At 38.3% G+C, this 20,675-nt stretch overlaps 1 protein-coding gene across 2 annotated transcripts; it reads right to left on the bottom strand.

Moving 5' to 3' along the window:
* Positions 1-795: 795 nt before the first annotated feature.
* LOC149609994 (tolloid-like protein 1) lies at positions 796-20,613 on the bottom strand. Of its 2 annotated transcripts, none has more exons than XM_089859858.1 (15): positions 19,279-20,613; positions 11,736-11,955; positions 11,464-11,615; positions 8,034-8,154; positions 7,693-7,871; positions 6,076-6,330; positions 5,614-5,958; positions 5,139-5,284; positions 4,752-5,070; positions 4,145-4,305; positions 3,859-4,045; positions 3,553-3,678; positions 3,119-3,460; positions 2,771-3,027; positions 796-2,513 (listed from the first exon to the last, which is right to left on the bottom strand). In XM_089859858.1, exons 1-15 carry the CDS (start codon positions 19,661-19,663, stop codon positions 2,328-2,330), a joined length of 3,381 nt encoding a protein of 1,126 aa, XP_089715984.1. In that variant the 5' UTR covers positions 19,664-20,613; the 3' UTR covers positions 796-2,327. The 2 variants fall into 2 exon arrangements, with proteins under 2 accessions (XP_089715984.1, XP_089715985.1); XM_089859859.1 differs by having other exon boundaries at positions 6,076-6,309; positions 19,279-20,611.
* Between the last annotated feature and the right edge of the window lie 62 nt (positions 20,614-20,675).

Here is a 20,675-nt window from a genome sequence, read left to right as displayed (position 1 = left end):
CGAAATAAACGTGTAAATTATCGGGCTTTACGGTATAAATTATGTGTTTGGATCGTAACTATAATATAGGACATAACAATTGTTATTAATGTTTGGCCATAATAAATTGAATAAGTCTAGTTCAAACGTATTGTTCTGGCGGTTAATTTCAAGTAGTAATTAATAAACACGATAATAATTCAAACATAAATATATCACTTAATAATATGAGGATGAAGAATGATGTTTTTTCAAGCGTGAAATGAGAGCTAGGTTTAAATTTTTGTCCACTTGTGTGGATTTCATTCCTCGGTAATCAATATTTCGTATGATTTTGGTCCAAAAGCTTTGAAATTTTCAACAATCACGCCACTCTAAGCAATTCTTTCTGCCACGATCACGTACGAATCTCAATTTTACGTCTATTACCCTTTGCTATTAGTAAACTCCCATAGGTACAGCATGGATATGAATAAATACGGATTCGCATCTCTTACCTTCTTAGGCGTCAGTTCAATAGATGAAAAATATGACTTGTATCCCCCCTCCCCCAACCTTGTGAGTCAGAGAGAAATTCTTATTTATTCTCTCTGCGCATGGGCAATTTTTCAAACCCACCACTCACGATTCTCCGGAGAGATATAGTTCATTTTCCTCACGTGGCCTAGATTGTGATTTTCACATCCTCGGGAGTAAAGCATATTTGGTGGCCAGCTTTTTGGCTTAGTTGGGAATCCATAAACATAGTGGAACGTTTCAGCTCGAGAGGTTTTACAAATGATTAAATAATGACAACATAGAAAAAGAAAAAGACAATTGTTCAGAGTTAATTTTTTTTTATTCAGGAAGGCCCAGTAATACGGGCAAAGTACAAATTTTTTCTTTTTGTTTTTATTGAGAAAATTCACATCATGGACATTACAAAAAGACATTTTTTCTCTCGATGGTCGCTCTAAGAACTAAGTCGAGATGGGATAAAATTGGGGGGAAAAGCGATAAACTATTTTACTTTCGAGGGAAACTGGCTGGGATCGGAAGATAAATAGTTTTCAATATCAGTTAAAATAAAATATAAAATGTTTCCTTTTCTTAGAAGGGGACGATATTTAGATAAATAGATGCGGGAAGACTGTTATTTTCTCGAAAAGATATTCAAGATTTATAATAATAAAAAAGGTTTTATAAACCAAAAGATATGTCACCCTTGGTTTTGATATTTATTATTTTTTTTTCTTCGCAACCGTATTTCATCATTGAATCAGATTTCTCCCAATATTTTTATTTAATTCTATTACTCTAGATTACTGTCAATTTCTATTTCAACGGAATTCTACTTAAACGACAATATAAAGTTTTTGTATTTTCTTTTCTCATTCCTAACATATTTTTTTCTCTTATTTTTGATCCTATATATATATATATAAAAATGTCCTACAAATGCCACTTATTTTTCAATTTAGGTTCGTCTAAATGTCATCAATCAACCGATGTTTCACTGAAATGGAAAAAAACTGGGGAAAAAAAATAATTGCGAAATATTTTTTGAAAAACTTTGAAACTAGGGAAAACGTTATGTCGTTTTACTTCAGTTAAATTTAACTAATTAATACAATTAAAGGACCTATTTTTCCGGAGAAATTACAATATATGCCACAAAAAAATATAATTTGCATAGTAGGAAATTAACTTCATTTAAATTTAAACATAAATAAAAGGGAAGTGGGAACCTTTTCGGGCCAAATATAGTTTTGTGTTGTAGCTAACATTCTGAGAAACTGCCATTTGAAGTAGGATTGAGAAATGTTCAAGTTTTATTAAGATTGCCAGCTTTTTAATGCAATTTACCTTTTCTGGGACAATGTTACGTCAGAACTATAGGTTAGGGTTTTGTAGCTTTCATGGAATTATAGACGTTAAGTCATAAATTAAGCTTGACAACACCAATCTAATAAATTTAGCCATCCATAGGTTCCCCTATAAAAAACCGGGTGTGAGTGTATGTGTTAAAACTATACTAAATGGAATATTTTAAATTAACTAAATAATTAAAAAACTAAGAGAAATACGGCCTCGCAACTCGTATACGTAGCAAATGCAGAAACAAGGCTTGTAAGTTGAAATATTTCTATTAAATTTTGTCGTGTTTATATTTTGGCAACGGATTGCTTAGGTTTCGGACTAGTTTGACGAGGGCTCGAGGCTATAGTTTTAAATATTAAATCACAAATCGGGCCCTTCTTTAACTCTCATCTCCCTTTTTTTTCTTCCACGATCCTTCAAAAATCCGAGCGATATATTAAAGAATATTACTTGAGGGCACGAAAGCGTTCTCGGATATTCGTCATGTTCTATCTCCGTTGTAGCAGCGAGATGGTAGGAGGAAGAGATTTTTCCGATTTCTCGATCTCTTCTCCGCCTCCGCTGCTTTCTTGGAATTCCTGATACGCAGCCGAAAAACCTTTAGAGTTGATGGTGTCGTCCGTACGAAAACGGAGCAAGAGAGTGTCCCCCGTTGACGTGAAGTCGGGAGGTAACTAAAGCAAAAAGAAGCGGGAAGAGAAATATCTTTCTTATTAAACTCAACAAGCTTAAACGAAGAACAAGGGGTACGTTAGTTAGGTCTAGCTGTCTTTGCATTTCGCTTCATTGAAGTAATAGTAACTGATCAAACCATAGGTAAAGGGATGGAATAGCTAACCTAGCTTTAATTAATGAGATTGCATTAAATACGCGTTATTACGCTAGTCATTCGAAGCGACCACTCTTTGGTGAATTAAAAACATATACTTACATTATTGCCGCAGTATTTTCCGAGGTGATGACTGGAATCGTCGTAACCATCGAAGATCTCGACATAATCGTACCCGCAATCCTGTTCTTGTTCGACTTCGAAGGTTAAGAAGCGGAGTTGTACGTAGCGAACACCTTCGCGATCAGCTTCGATGATCCAATCGCAATCCTCTTTATTATCGTAAGGCTGGTCGCCAAACTTTGAATGCGAATACAAATGGTCTACAGTCGACGTTGCCACCAATCGACCACCACAAACTGCTCAAAGACAAATACACATTTTCCTAATTATACCCAGTCAAAACCTCGGAAAAGTGTAAGTTAAACGAGGTGGTCACAAATCTCTCACCTGTACTGTGAGACGCCTTGAACCCGCGTCTTTGAACGGAAGCGTCAGATTTGAAGACCATGTACATACGATTGCTGGAAGCCAGAATCGGGTGAGGTACTTTACTGCCGCAAAAACGACCTAACGTCGGAGAATCGGTACTGTCTCCGTCGTAGATGGCAATGTGGTCGTAGGCGCACTCTTGATGCGGCTCGAGCTCGAACTCGTTGAAGACGAGCTTAATCCGGTGTCCGGGTGTCGTGGTGAAGAGCCACGCGCAATCCTTTCGTCCTGGGTAATAATCAGGGTAATTGGGACTGCTAATGTCTCCGAATGGGGTGTTAATTTGATGCGTACAACTGCCTGTAACGACCAAACAGAAAGCGGTAATCAATGAGAGTTGGTCATGCGGGTTTCACGTTAAAGAAATTTTACATTTTTTTTACAAAACTCACCTTCTTTGCAGTCGTGTTTATTTTCGTGCAACACGAACCCATTTTGGCACGAGCACAAATAACTACCTATAGTGTTTTTGCACGTGTGTTGGCAGCCTCCGTTATTCGTGGCACATTCGTCCTTGTCTGTAAAAAAAAGGAAGATTACGTGGCTTTATTGCCTAGTGGTCCGGGTTCTTCTGAGTTCAAATATCAGAACGAAACATTGTCGTAAACATTTCTTAGTTCATATATGCCTGGGCTAAAGGAGTTTAGGTTCCTTCGACTTTGGGTTCAATTGATTGAGAATGTAAAACTGAAACTTACCAGTGAAGAAAATGGCACCGAAGCCGCTCTTCTGTACAGAGTTATCGGAAGTAAACTCTATTCTGAGATTATTTCCTTCTGAAGTAATAACAGGTGGAAGACGACTTCCGCAAAAGACTCCGTGTTTCGAAGGTTCATTATCTCCCAATTTACTAAGAATTTCTACCTTATCGTACTCGCAGTCTTGCTAGAAGACAGAATAACGTAAAGATTGGTTTTAGTGTTGAGTTGTAAAAGAAACAACAACCGATTTAATGGGACTAATGATTAAGAAAAAAATTCTTACGTTATTTCCTTCTAGGTCAAAGTGCGTAAAGTTGAGCGTGATTCGATACTGGGGTGGTGCGATAATTTCCCAGATACAATTCTTGTTGGAAGGGTAAAGGTCAGGGAAGGACGGACTGCTGATGGTTCCGTTGGACATCTCGATCACGCCTCCACAGGCGTCTATAAAGAAGGGGTTTAACGAAAAAAGCGCATTACGTACGTACAATAACACCAAGAGGAAATTAAGATAGAAATAAAAAAGCAATAAAACGTGGGATCGTGCGGATTAAATTAGGGAGACCACACACGTAAAAGCACGAATTTCAAGCAAGGAAAAAAAGCATTAGTTCGATCGCAAATGTGTTTGTTAGTAGGCGCTTCCACGATCCCTACATTACCCTATTCAAAAATATTAAAAACCCAAGAACAGGAGTAATCCTTGTAAAAATATCTACGCAACATTAAGTTGAATAAAAAAGATATTCAGCTTAGAAATTTTTTATTAAACCCAAATGAACCCCCGGAACCAAATTAAAATGCGTCTAAAATTGACATTCCATTCTGAAACTACTTTACAGCCTCAGAAAAGGGTGCAATTTGTGAAATAAACGGAGAACGTTTTGGACCTTCGCATTTTTTGCCGTCGGATCGAAGTTCGTAGCCGATGCGACACTCGCAACGGAAACTTCCCAGTGTGTTGACGCACTCGTGCTCGCATTGGTGATCGGTGGATTTGCACTCGTCAAATTCTTTCGTGAAAGTGGCCGAAAAACCAAGTTTCTGCACTGAACCATCCGATACGAACTTGATGTACATCTTATTGCTGGTCGATTGAACGTCGTCCGGTGTTTTATAACCACAAAACTTGCCCAGTAACGGACTGGTAGGGTCATGGCCATCACGGATTTCCAAATAATCGTAGACACAGTTATCGTGGTTCTCAATCTTGGTCAATTAAATTTTGGTTAAGTTTGTGTAATGTCTAACTAAAAGTTTAAGTTGGCAATAATTACCTCGAAATACGAAAATTTCAAAGCGATGTGAAAGGTTCCTGGTACTGTTACTCTCCAGATACATTCTTTATTTGGGTGGTAATCTTCTGGTGAATTTGGGCTTTGAAGTTCTCCCTGATCCTTATTGATTTCTCCCCCACAAATGGCTATTGCAATTGAAATGAGAAAATGTTGTTTTGGAGTTTTAAATAGGAAAATATATAGCCAAATACTGAATCATTGCAGCAGTATTAACCAGTGTCCATTCTTATCTTAGATTTAGCTACTATTTCCCCTTTTGATTCAAGTCAAATCAGAACCCATTCAAGTCCCGAGAAAGTTCAAAGATGGGGTTTTATATACCGTATTGTTTTAAGGGTGCCCCATCCCCTACATATTGATTGGCAAGCTTAAATGAACCCGTGTGACAGTAGTAACTCATTATCAGAATGTAGTTTAAAGCAGTATCGATAACGACATATTTTACTGAGCTTACCTTCATAGTGGGCTCTGAATCCTTTCCGACCGGCGTGTTCACGCGAAGTTCTAAAGACAACTAGCATCCGATATCCGGTAGTCATGAAAACTTCCTTCCTTTTGTCTTTACCGCAAAGTTTGGCCAGAACAGTTGACTTGTGCCAATAACCGTCCCGTATCTCCAAGTAGTCCGTTTCGCAATTTTGGCTTTCTCCGATATCCATATCGGTGACATTGAGCGAAAGTCTTTCCCCGTGGGTGGCAGTTATCCTCCATTCACAATGGTCACCGTCCAACGACAAGGAATTCATGTATGAAGGTGACAACAGAAGCCCCGTTGGTTCCTGCATGGTACGGCCACATCCTAAACGATGATTCGGAAATATCAGAGATTACGAGATTTGCTAAGCTTCTAGATTTTGAATAGTAAGTGGGAGGGGATTTGAGTATCTTCTCGAAAAGAAAATACTTACGCACTTACTTGGACATTTGTAGAGCATGTTGGTTTGAGCGATGTCCCCTTTGCTTAACCGTAATCTCTGACCAATCTCGGGCATACTTTTGCTAACAGGGTCTTCCGGTGGCAGGATCGTATCGAGATACGTATTCTTCGAGAAGGTGTTTTTGGCATAGTGCATGATACTGTCGTAGTCGTAAGGCAGACCCAGAGAGTTAACTTCCTCTTCGGTCAGTTTGTTGAAGTTGTACTCCTGACCTTCCAAACATTCAAAGATAGCTGTTATTCCCCGTGGAACGATGCGTTCTTATTTTGAAACTCTTAAAGATAGTGTAAGACTTTTGGATAAAGTTTCCTTGATACGATAGTTTCCCAACAAAGCTAAGTACCGTCAGTTTTAGTGCGGATAAGAACATTATGGTGGCAAAGATCGAGGATACCACTTTAAAATTCTCAAGGCCATCGCTCACCACTGACGTCAATAACTTAATTTGTGTATTATTTCCATTATTAATTAAATTGTTAAACCAATTTAATTGGTAATATAATATTGAGGACGACTATATCAAAATTACGATAACGAATCAGCTGTTTGCGACAGTCAGATGAAACGTTTCTGACATTTAAGGTCTATAACCCTTCCCACTGTTAGAGATAGACAAAGATTCTTCTTGAACATTCGCCTACGTCCTAATATATTCAGCTATAGTAATTAGTCATAGACACGACGTATTTCGTAATGACACGTGTGCAGAATTTCGTTCCCAAGTACCCCAAGGGCCGAGAAAATTTCCTACGCCTATAAATTCCAAGAGAAAAAACCGGATACAGACACTTCTAACCTCAAGAAGAAACGGAAGCGGTTACAAATTATGGACACTTTCTTTCATAAATTAAGAGAAAATATCCGTTTAGACCCGCATACCCAATTCCAGGAAGAAAAAGCGGAAGTACTAGACCTATTAGACATTTTGTAACGAATATCTGTGACCGGAATGAAGTATTCCTTCCCAACTAAGCTATAACGAAATAATGGAGACGCTATTCTATTTAATAGATCTTTCTTTTTTATGTACGGGGATATTTAATTACCACATGTGACATGGAGTCCCACGCGCTCTCAGCTGAGAGACCAGTGAGAGTCATAGGGAATCTCTCAACCCCTTGCTAATTACGAAATGAAGAGGACGCTTTGACAAGTAAAGGATTTGCCTTTTCACCAGCCAACCTATTACATGTAGGCGGCGAAAGGCCAAAGGGGACATATTCTGGTAGAAAAAGGAACTAAAAAAAAATACCGCCTAAATACACGAGAAAGCATGAATAATTCACAGTATAACAGGTAGGAGCAAATTTTAGCAACAGCCTTATATTCTAGAGGGAATTGTTAAAGCGACTACGATGAGACGTTTGACCTTTCACGATCCGTAACAAATTATACTAGTTTGGCTCTTAGAGGTCGAACGTTTTAACTCTTTAATCCATGAAAGGTTGCGTTGTGTTCAAGATTACGCGTTTTCTACACTCAAAAAACTTTGAAACCTCGAAGACAATTCTATCGCGAGGTTAAACATGGCTAATTTTTAAAAGCCCTTTCATACGAGACACGCTAAGTATTTAAGTAATAAGTGAAACTCATACCAGACATAATATTCTTATTGATGATCTGCACGTGACGATCTCGATCAGGTCGGGTGTGCTCGTGCCAGAATCCAACCACGTGACCCAATTCGTGAACCACTATGCCAAACTTGTCGCAATTTTTACCGATAGAGATGGCTTGGGCACCATTACCACGTTTGCCGACGAAAGAACAACAACTAATGGAAGGAAAAAGAATACATACGGAAACCATTAAGGAAAATTCCAACGCTTCTCGAATCCCCCTTCGTTTGTATAGAGATAAAAGGGTTCCCTGTTGTAGAGATGATTATGGTAGGTAGGAAAGAGGTAGCGTTACTATATAGTAATGTAGGGCTTACCCGCAAGGTCTTTCCGTGAAAATGATGTAGTTGGGATGATCGGAAGAGCGCTCCACAAATTTGATGCAGGTGTTGTTTTCCCAGTGTCTCATTGCTCGCTTGAATAGAGCTCGGTGATCTCCTGCAAGGAATATTCTTACCTAATTAGAAAAGGGCTCGCCAACACACATCATACAAGTATTATAAAGCCTACTCAACTAGCCAGTGTTAACGGAAAATTATTAGGAAGCGGCTTATAAGGGTCCGGAGACGGATAAATAAACATTACCAGTTCAGGATATAAATCCAACCAAAAATACAGTGTGTCTCTGGAACGTCTCTCAGAAATTAAAGGAGGATGTTCTTTGGGCGATTTTGAGTCAAAAATGTTCTATGACATTTTGGCCTATGGGTCACTGTTCTCAAGTTTCTTGAACTGTTTTAATGATGCACGGACTTTCAGTTTTTCATGCTAATTTTAATGAGTCATCCCTAAAACACTCCAACCCAAACATAACTGGAAAACGGTGTCCTTTGTGGAACATTTTTAACTTGAAATCGTCCAAAGAACACCGCCCTTACTTACTGGCAGACCTTTCAGATATGAAGCCCAAATGAGCTCATGGAAGCCTGAGATATCTACTAAACATTCTCAGGTCTTTAACTAGCTCTAGGTTTTTTGCACTTAATAAGTTTGTAAAGCTAAAGGGCCCCAATGTATAACTTTCCTTGACTCTAACCCCTATACACGGACGTCAAATATAATCGGATTACATTCTTGCTGTGGTAAAATTTCCATCATATACACAGGCGTATAGCGGCATATAATATCGAAATTATTATGGAAATTTGGTCTAACCTTCCGATTTTAGGATTTATTCGGGAGAACGATATTAGGCGAAGAGACGTGACCCCGTTTCGAGAAGATTATATTTGAATCGATACTTAAGTGTAATTGTTTTATTCAACGGGTGTTCGGTATGTAGGTTTAAAAGGTCAAACGATTAAAATTTGTGTCGAGAGCTACGTCATCGACATACAACGACAGAAACTCTTAGGAATTTCATTAATTACGTTGGCTTGACCGCCTTATATTTTTTGGGTCGAGTTACACGGTTACTGTCAACATGAAGTTTTTACACCATTTAAAAGGATGTACAGTGCGTTATGTAGGGGCGTGACAAGAACTAATTGGTATAGTAATTATAACTGCATTTTACCATAAAGAAATTGGGAAAAGATAAATAAAATTTAAAATGAACATGAAGAAAACAAATGGAGTATTGCAGGACGCTTTTTCTCGAAAACCTTCAGCTCGTTCGAAATTATTGTTACCATGCAAAATTGCAATTGGGCACTAACACCCATAAATTGAAAGGGGAGAAAAATCAATTATCCTTCCCCAAATTTTGCGAATAGATACAAGGCTTAAATAAATATAAACCAGGAAATAAAAGATATAGAAAGAGCTATATCTATATCCTGGTTGGGGAAAAAGAAAATCGCTGATAAAATGTGAATCATATTCCGATTTAATGATACATTTTCGTAACCCCTGGCCTGGACCGAGCCTTCAATCACAGAGCCTGGGCCTGTACCCCTGGCCTGATGATAAGAGAAAGAGCGAGAGGAGAAGCCGAACAAAAGCATCTGGTGCTGTTGCGGGCGGCTATGGCGTATGGATACGCTTTATCTTGGCTAGAGTATTAAAGAAGCGAAAATGATAACGATCCCCAAAAAACTCCTTTTTTTCGGCTCAGCTCTACTCGCTTCGGTTCCCTATATGTAGGAGAAGACCCGTGCAATACGGATGGCCGGATGATTAAGAGCTCTTTTGTCTCGGGCCATCTGCCGTTATCTACATCAAACGGCGGCGGGCAGAGACTCTCGGACTCTATCCGCGATTAGTCCGTTAATAGAGTGGAAGTCTTATCAAGACATTTACCCCATACGAAATTTCGGGTTAAAACACTTAGATTGCATTGCCTGAGACAGAAAGAACGGTTTCACCCCTTACCCCAAAAGGTTTTGGGCCGAATATTTTTATATATAACCTCCCCGAATAGAGAAAATCGCATTAAGCTCTTCGATAAATAGCCACACCGAGCACCGAAAGGTCCGTCCGTTTCGCTCTTCACCATTCGATTAAATAGAAACAATAAAGAGAAAGGCGGGAAAAGGGAATAAAGGGTTAACAAAAGGCTATTAAAAGAAAACTTCTCACTTTGACTATATTGGTTTTACTTTAAGATCGCAATTTTCACGGTGAAAACGGACCACGTATGAAAGCTACGGACGTTAGAATTCTAGTTATGGGGCCTGCAGATGGTTGCAGTTGAATTTGGTCTTGAAATATATAAACTGGAGTGAAACAGATGGAACGATATTTGGGATGAGGAATATAGCTCTAATGGGCTCTCTCCCCAAAAGGAAGGCACCCAATGATCCCCCTCCCTCATCCCAAAGTGCTACGAATTGAGATAAAACTTTGTCCTCCAATGGTAGAACCACTTTGATGTAAAGTTACCCCGGAATTGTTTCGACGGTTCAAACAGAACAGAACATTATTTTACAACTGAGAGAGACTGGACAGGGTTGAACGTTATAAGGCACTCTCATTAACACTTTTCGCCATTAAACATACAGCAGGAACCAAAATAAGGGACCAGAAACAGGGCAACGTTGGAGGTAAGGCGTAAAATAAAACGCAGACAATTAAAGGAGTTGGGATTTCCTCTTAATTCCATCTATTGAGCTTTCTTACTCAAAACAGCGCAGCGTTATTGAAATGGCTTTTATAGAAAACAGCGTTATCATGACAGCGCAGTTTCAAATAACATAACTTCGAATACTGCTGGTACGACTACAGACCTTCAGCCTCAAACTGGGTGCCTCATTGTTGGTCCTATCGTGGACGTGGGTGAGGGGAGCAAGGGTTGAACCGCGCGTGCAATAATACAGAGATACACGGGCAGGATATTTATTAAATAAATATGGAAACGGGTCCTGTACCAGTTAAACTTTACAGATAGTCGGCAAACTTGATAAGGACTCTCCCTCTCTCTTTCTATTTTACATTGTGCAGCTAGGGCGAACCCCTCAATTAAAAGAGATATAAAAATTTTCCAACGATTTGCATAATGGCCCGGGGAGTTATTACCATGCCCTTGTGGTCTCTGTTTCTGCGCCCTTATTCCTGTTTTCACCCTTGGCACGAGAAATTCCAGACGAAATGTATATAAATGCGGGTGAAGGGGGTGCGTAGGGAGAAGCTCGTAACGCGTAGCCGCTTTTGTAAGTATACTAAAAGGGAGAAATTTCAATCGAAACTTCAATTAAGAAGTCGGGGTATTTCCGGCGCGAAAGCCACGGCTCTCGAAAAGGTATTTGCCTTAGGAAGCGGAAAGGGGAAGGGTTACTAATTAAGAGCGGAAATGGAAAAGTCATTTACCGCTGAAGTTGGATTCAATCTCGTAAGGGATGACAGCGTGTTCCCATAGACGATCCGCTCTGGCTGTGGCGGCTCTAACCGATCGCCGTGATGTTTTCGACCGGTGATCACCGTCCTTCCGCCGCCGATGGTGCTTGTAGTGACGAGCGTGTCTGGAAATTGTAAATCACACAAATAAGAGATGTTAGGTTTTTTGGATGACAAGCGATGATTACGGGTAATCGACTCTCGAGTCAAGCACCTTTAAAATATAGTTTATGACATTTTCTTACCTAGGAAGAGACTTTCTATTTTCTCGACGACTTTTTTCGGACATATTCCTACTAACGACGAGAAACTCTCCTTGAGGTTCTGGGAAGTCCCTAGTTTCCCAAAAAGGTTGACGTTTGGCCTTTCTCATTCTGTCACGTCGACGTCTTCTAGTCATCCTCAAATCTCTCTCGTAGTGTCTCGCTTCTTCCCTGCTCAGAGCTATATCACCCACGAATCCAGCTACGAAATTAAAATAGAAACTTCGTTAGATGAAGTAAAACACTTCCCCTCTTTCTGTCCATTGTCTATAAGTATAATCAGAAGGGGATAACAGAAGAAGGATGACATCCTGCAGTCCTCTCAATACTTCTGATATGTAACATGATTCTTCCCACGCTCACCCTTTTCGTTTTCTTAAACGAATAAGTGATCATGGACCCGCGAACGTACTTTTGAACAGGATCGTTATAAGCTTGCCAATGAGGGAATTAACCAGTAATAATTTGGTAAAAACCAGAGATCTCGACACTACAGCCTAGATCCATCTTTGAACGTTAATCCCAAGTCTGAAGGATGCATATTAAAAAAAACCGAAGCTCTGACTCGAAATTAACCATTTTCCTAATACACATTCCTCTAATGAAAAGTGCCTGATGGACCTCAATAAAAGGACATATTAAAGGCTACCCTACATAGATAGTTCTTTTCAAGTCTTCCCGAAGCATGCGTGCACTTTCTTGATTAAGTAATTGACTCCTACACTATGTGGTTATGTCTTTTCGGAAGAAAGAGCTCTAGAAGGAGGGAGGATTAAACAGCGCAGAGCGACAGGTTGTTAAACACTCCCATTAAATGGCTCTCTCACTTTCTCTCTCTCTCTCCTGCTCTCTTAATGAGCAGATGAGGGACGGTTCGCTTCCCGTGTAACAAAAAAGGAAACGAGGGAAAGGCGATCTACTCATTCCTTTTTCCTTCTACTCCGTTGTTACCCCGGTCTTTCCGAATCCGCGGGACATAAATGGGTTTTTGGTCCTGACCAATCGATAATTTTTATACACGTCGGTGAGCTAAGTCATCGCTCCATTGTCAACCCCCTTAAATAATCGGAATTTTTACTAAACTATTATGGGGAAAAAATAGCAATGAGTCATAATATTATCATCAACCCAGAACCGCGAGACCTCCATGTATCCCTCTTAGGCTCGGAGAAATTCATGGGTAATTTGAGGGTTATTTTGGTTTATTAACGTTGATTAAACACAGATATACTTCTGTTCTAAAGGTATAACATTCATAAAACAGGGATTTTTCTTAGTAAGCTATGTGCAAGCTCCTTAGTAACAAAATTTTAAAACACTTTATAAGGAATAAAGTTAAATTGGGCAATATTTATTTAATAAAAAGGTCACCTCCAAACAATTATCTGTCTTTCGCAACAATGTAGAGTATAAAAACCTCGTGACCATTACCATATTTTAACGGTTTCGAGCCTTAAAAACTAATTAAGCATTCTCTAGGAATAAGAGTCAACTCTATTAACCTCTTTTGACAAAAGTTAAACGGTGGTGTCGGAGCTGAACCAAACTCTTTCTTAATTGCTCCCGATGAATTTTAAACAAGATTTTCTAAAGGGTTCTAGGCCTTGTTCCTAAAAAAAGAACAAAATGACTCTTCTAGTTAAGGGCAATAATTAATCATGATCGTTAAGAAGGAAATTTTCCGCCTTAATCGCTTTTAAAAAAGCGAAACGATCACGTGGTATACAACTTTTACGATCCCGCTTTCCGAAGAAGGGGCGAACTAAAAAGAAAAGCTTGGGTTGAGAACAATAGGATGAAACATAAGTTCGTAAGATATGTTGACATAAGTTTGTCACTGGTTATAAACTAGAGCTTGTCATGAAGTGACGTAGGTCATAGATTCTAGTAAAGCGACGTCTGGTGATGCGCTGTCAAAGGCTTAGCACAGACTAAATAGGAAGATGGACTGCAAAACCGAGTGTAGTCAATTCTCGCCTCGCTTTTCAACTAGCCCTCAGTAAGTCTCTAGCATTACGAAGTATAGCTAAACTGTCGCACCATCTTCTAACCTGGTTTGACCATTAAAGCGTAACTTGTGTAACAGTCTTACTTTCAGGTCCTACAGTATACGAGAAAAAAAACTACGCAATCGCAACTCCATATTTTATTAAACGCATTCGGTCTCTTCGGCGCCACTATTTCACATTGAAAACATGATACTTCCCACAATCTCTTTACTTCCGCATTGTCGATGAATACTTTCTATGTAGAGCTCAAATAGATAGATACCAGTAGCTTTTAAAGGACTAATCTGTTCCCTCTTCGAAAGGTTTTTTCCAAATGATAACGCTTTAAAAGGTGATGATTAACGTCGGTACCATTTTTATCTCGGTTTAATTTTTCCTAAGGGATCATGATTTCAAAAATCATATCAAGAACTTAAGCTTTTTAGAAACCTTAATGTAACTGGTCATTGCCATCAAGAGACCAATGAGAAGAGAGATAAAATGTGAACCTGAAGAAATGTTTCGAGGAGTTTGAAATCGCTCTAGCTGGAAAGAGGGTTGGTTATTCCAGACGTTTGGAGATACGATGATTTGCCTCTAAGATTGCTAATAATCCATCGGAGAAAATTGGGTAAAGGCTTAAGTTGCAAAGAGGGCGAGTTTGGTAAAACAAACTACGACGACATTCAACGCAGCGGCTCCTTATAAAGACTTCCCCGTTAGCGTCAAAAGATAATTGGCAACAGTGTAACAACGAGGGGGGACAACAAGACAAGTATGTGATAATGCAATAAGCACAAGGTGGAATTCAAATACGCATCCCTGAACGCTTCTTATAAGGGAAGTAAAAATTTGCTCCTCCTTAGAATTTAAAGGAAAAGTCGCGTTTATTATTATTATCAGAAGCATATAATACTTCTCTTCGAGAGAGAGAAGTGTATCAGTACAGTATTCTATTATATTGTCATTGAAAAATTATGGTTTGCCCCATTCCTTTAAAGATTGACTGCCATACCATTATTTTAAAAAACAATTTAAGCCGTGAAATATAATACAAACATTGTTTCGCCTTTAGATGAAGAAAAAAAAAATTCAATGACAACGCCTGAATTCCGAAACAAAAGGGAGGTTGAAATGTTCGGAAAAACAAACTTCATATATAAATTTTCGTGTTGAGATTAGAGATGCTTAGAGAGAAGAGTAATTAAAAGTTGTTGTCAATAATCTGTAAATATGATATAAATAATATTGAATTTACCGAACCTTTAAGGAGGCAACGAAAAAGGTAGACTCCAAAATTTGTCACGATTAATAAAAACAACTCGCAATAGCTGTCCAAATAAGCTCAAATTCTTTGGCATGTTTCTCCTCAAGATTTACAGGCATAAAAAAATATTTTAAACTAGGCCTAGGATAAAATAAAATTATCTAAGGAAAAAATCGCCCTTGAAGAGAATATATTTAACCGTACTTTTGAAAGAAAACTGTTGGGAGGGTTTTTGGAATAAATTTATTATACAGGTAGTTGCCGTACCCTAGGTACTGTACCTTGCCCATACACATAACATCACTCTAAGTTACCTAAGGGGCACTCTCGTGTAACCCCAACAAGGTGGTTCATATGTATGAGAAGGAGAGTCATTGAGAACGTATTAGAAGGAGTCCCGGAGAGACCAAATTCTATGTGCTAGGTATCAGAGTTCCGCACATGGGCAATCGGCGCAACAATGAGGGGGAAAAATCAGATAAGTTTGTTTACAACCTCCCTCTATCTCTAACCATCTTCTCATATTTACCCTTTTCATTTTCCTTCTTAAGGGATCACATGACGTCTGGCTCCTCAGCTGTGCGCTCAGGTAGGTACGCGTGAGAGAGATATGGGGCAGTGCCTTTGTAGTTACTTCCTACTTCCCTCTTTATCTCCTTCTCATACGTGCTCATTGGGAGAGTGTACGCTAAAGAATAATTTAAAAGCCAAGTATTTTACGAAGCTGGGTGCAGACTCTCTTTACAGCTATTTCGACGGGCTTATCAACGAGTCAATAGGGTATCGGCCCACACTACACGATTTTGCGTGGTCATCAATTTCGAAGGAGGGGAATTTGGCGATCGACAACAAACAACACCTTAAAAGATAAATTCATTTCCCGCCAAATTTGTGCGTGAAGCTCGAGCGAGAAAATTGGTTTTTAAAAATATATATTTTCTTTGGTTTTTGGAGAAAACTACACAGGATTTCGCAATTTTCAAGTTAACGAGTATATTTTAAGCGTGTGATTCATTACTAATTGGAAAATGCTTCGTTTAATTATGTTGACAGAGAGGAAATGTTAATCAACGGTCACGTTTTGGGATCTGGTAAAGAGAAAAAAAACGTGATTCATCTTTCTTAAATATAACTTCTTCGCTTTTAAGATTTGACATAATTAACGTGAAATAATAACTAGAGATAATGTAGTAAGTGCATTTGGAAGGCCCAATGGAATGCAATCAACGGTTCAATTTTAGAAATTGAAAATTTCGATAATTGGGTCTATTTGAATTGATTCTCATTTCACACTTTTACTCTAAAAGATTCAGTCTCTACGCTAAATATTCTACGACAAGGAAAGAGGAAAGACCAAGACCAAGAGAGAGAGAGAGAGAGAGAGAGAGAAGTGTCCAGTCCCTTTCTTTATAGGCATAGCTATATTATCCGAATCGTTTTAATATTATTGAATCGCTCAAAGTTGATACCTTGCAATTTAAAAGTTGGCTACGGTGCAACCGAGGGGATAAATACCCTCGGGGATATCTTAATAGAATAATGCGAGGTATTTTTTTAAGCCGCCAAAAAATTGAGGCTTTATAAAGGAGAGTTGCGTGGCTAGTTTTTTTTTTTTCATATAAAGAAGTTAGTCTTTTTTTTAGTGCCAGATGCCTGGTAGTGGAATTTTTACGATTTTTTTCCCTACGCTGGATGCTTAGGGTATTTAATTTAGACCGGATTATTTGAGTAGTGTTATGGGGAGGTGTTTTTTTTTCTTCTTTCTTTTTTCCTTAACTAAAAAGAAAAATAGACCTACTGACAAATATACGCTACTTAAATATGGTGAAATGTTATGTCTCGAACAAAAGCATAACTTCTAGCAACTAACTTTTATAAATATCCTTAACTGTATCGATGATAAATGGTCAAAATGATTTGATATAATTCCAATTTATGGTGGTTACTTTATGTTTATACTATATGCATGTGGTAGAATTAAAAATTATATTTAAAGGGATAGCCTCAGATATTGTTATTAAACTTGACTCGCGCGGTACTAGATGAAACAATAGATGGTGTGCACTAAAGGGGCTAGAGAAATTTCCTCCCCCGCGTTTCTTAACTTTAACCGAGCTTCGGGGTTTGTCATTAATTTGTGCTAGCATCTCGGGTTTGGGTGCCAAAAATATTACAATAAAATGGAAAGTGATTGGTAATTTAAACCGTGACTTTTATACACCGAATTAATTACTGCACGATATGCTCTACTTAAAAACCCCGTTTTCTCTTTCAATTTGAAGACTTATTGATTAGATTTTACATTTTTCCCCAATTAAATTGGCCGCATTAACTATATCTAGTACGGTTAATATTACTTTCTCTCATTAATGGAGTTATCACTTTAGATAACAGTCTAGTGTCTTTTATATTTCAAGCAATTCTAGGCTAATTAAAAAATAGTATACCCTTCACTTTTTTTATCTTCTTAATTGGAAAGTGTATATGATTGGAAAGATGCTACAACAACGGTCCCTAATTCCAAAAAATTGGGATCAAGCGATAGAACTTTGGAAATATTTCATATTACCATACATAAATAATAAGAATAAAATACATAGAGCCAAGATTAATGAAGTCTGCAGTACTGTACTGTACATACGCCAGTAGAGTCTAGGGAGGGCTTTCCCTCTTTACACGGAATTATTGATTTTTGACGTATAGGACCTGAGCATTCCCAGGGCGAGGGTCAAGATAAGGTACAATTTGTACAAATTAATAGTTATTCATGAGCGTCTCATCATAAATTAATAAATTATGTAATTATACTGTTAATAGGCACATCAGTAAAACGAATAACATCCCATATTCCTACAATATCGCCTCTAACACCCATGGAATGCTCATGGTTTATTCCATGAACGGGGGTGGGGAAAAGAGAGAAAAGAAAGACTGGCAAGCACCAATCTGCTCAACCGAACCACGCTTATTTAATGCACAAGGGATAAAAAGTAAGGCCCTAAGCTTAGCCTAGTTTTCAGTCTTGGTGAAAACAAAGAGGGTATAAAGAACAGGAGTTGAAGCTAACATTTTTATTTATTTATTTATGTTATTCTCCTAATATTCGGTTGAATCGTATTTCAATTAATAAAAGGGCAGAAAAAGATGAGCGTGTGGAAATCGGAAGTTTAGAGGAAACACTCCAGCTAAGCCTTCTACTCCTATTCTTTATACCCTCTTTGGTTGGTGAAAATGTCTCGCGTGGGGGGGAGGCTAAGAAATAGACCAATCAAATTAGTATTCGCAAGCAAAATAGGCGCACTGTCAAAAATTATCAAGAGTAAACATTATCAATCAAGAATTTTCTTCATTAACGAATAATGAATTTACGAAATTCCTTTTTGTATACGTGTGTTTTTAAATTAATTATTTCTTGATTTAATTGTTTGAAATCGAAACAAAGAAACTAATGGACCCTTCACTCGTGTTTTAACCTTTTACACTACTAGGCTTATTATTCAATTAAAAGAAATCACAAATTAGCGCGTGCTATAAGTTCATAATTTCGCATTGTATTTAAAATACAACCTCTTTTGTGGAAATTTTATGTTTTTAATAGAAATAAAAATAAGATTGCTCTGACTAAACTTAGGTCAACAAATTTCTTTATCGTTTATTTGTTTCGATAAATTAAACTTGTAGTGAAAAGGATTTTGAACAATGAAACTCCTTAAAAATTTTAAGTCAATTATTCGCTTTTAGTTTTTTCTGCTCTGAAAACTCTCACCAACTTTGAAAAAAACCTATGATGATATAAATTGATAAAATTGGCACGTTCATAAGGTCGTGACCTATACGAAGGTGTACTCTCTAAAATCTCCAAATATTTCAAGATAAATATCTTGCAAAATTATACAAAAACAACAAAAATTTCAACTCCCAAAATTTGTGTAAAAGGGTTACTTCCGTTATGAGATGGCCCAGAACTTCTCAAAAAATTATTTAATACCTTGACAATTAATTTCAACGCCATCCCTCTAATGGCGGTTATGCAATGCCCATAAAGGGTAAATGGACCAATAACGAAACGTATTTTCTAACCGGACCACTTACAAATACCCCTGATTTACTTTCCTACTTCAAAATCTTTTTGGGTTATGGTTTTGATATTTGGGAGAGAGCTTTGACAAGTGGTCCATTATATACATCTTTGAAATGTCGAAACAATGAACGGCAAGTTGTATCGGTACACCCTGAGGTGTTAGGGTTGGGATGGCCTAACAAAACTCACCGGACTTGCAGGGATCCATGTACAAATCGTTGGATATTTTCCTCGGGTATTTGGTATGAAGAAATTCTTCAACAGGAAATTTGGCGGCTTGACTCGATTGTAGACAGAGTCCCGATAGAAACAATAAGAATCCCGGTAATAAAACTAGAGTTACGACGTGAGAGGATTTGATAACGTTGAACGATTGACCCCGGTTCTGATTGAGCCTTTTTGTTCGCTCCTTAGTTCTGCTAAACAAGTCCGTCCGCGATTCATTCGCGGATACTACATCCGATTCATCCGATGATGATAAAAACAAATTCTCGCCGGTTGTCCTCATGGTCAGACGATGACCACTGCCACTGCGCACAAACCAACGTCGTTCTCGCCACATTTTATCCGTCATCTGACGACGTTGCTCATAATCTTAAGGAGGTCCCGATTTAAAAGATACAACTTCTTATATAAAAGCTAAAAGACGAAATGGTTCTCAAACCCGGAAACGAACGAGTTTCCGACGGATACAACGAGTTGGAAATGAACGACTGGAACTGCGCAAACTCGGTAACATTCCCCGTAAGAAAGTTTCGCGACTAATTTGATTAGTATATAATTTAACTAATTAATTAATTAAAAAGAAATTCAAGTTTAAAACATCATTCCTTTCCTAGAAAATGAGTCGTCGTTATAAACATTTTTTTCTCCTTACTTCTGGACTGAGATAACTGTTCCGAGAGTTAAAAAAACATATTTTTGGAGATATTGATACGGGGGTAGATTAGATTATTTATATTTTTCTTTTTGGCGAAAGGCAGTCTCTCTTTACCCAAAATTTAAGATTATAAATAAAATTCAAATTTTTCAACTTTTTCGGCGTAAGAAATCTATTTTCAAGGGAGGTCTGTAACGTTGTATGGTCCGCTCCACGTGGTAAAGGCATCAGCTGACCAGATAAAAAAAACGTTGACGCATCTTTTTCTCGTTTGGCTGGCGAGAGATTTGCTCGACGCGGGGGTGGTTTTCTTATTTTTTCCCGTTTCACTTTCTTTTTTATTTGTTTTGGTGGGTTATGTCACTAGGCTAACAACTGTATTAGACGGCAAGACTAAAAAAGCAAATCGAGAATCAACCCGCGCGTTTCGGATAGAAGATATCTCCTCTTTCTCTCTCTCTGTGCTGGGAAAAAGATTCTCTTAGGGATTTTCGGAGGAGGCTGGGAACGCGACAAGACTCCCAAAGAGGGGAGAGAGTTTGAACGCGTAAAACTGACACACGTCTTTCGCCGGAGCTGGTTCAACCAGCATCTGAGATCAGAAGAGGGACTCAAATCTCTGGCCGTGCTCTGCTCTCGCTCTCTCTCTCTCTTTCTCTCTCCCTCTCAGCTCATTTCGGGGATATGTTATTTTTTAAAGGGAGTA

The sequence above is a fragment of the Phalangium opilio genome, unplaced genomic scaffold, assembly GCF_054372755.1.
Source record: "Phalangium opilio isolate 3A_F unplaced genomic scaffold, DU_Popi_V2 ptg000344l_1, whole genome shotgun sequence".
In the NCBI taxonomy this organism is placed as follows: Eukaryota; Metazoa; Arthropoda; class Arachnida; order Opiliones; family Phalangiidae; genus Phalangium; species Phalangium opilio.
This window is presented reverse-complemented; position numbering and strand designations above follow the sequence as displayed.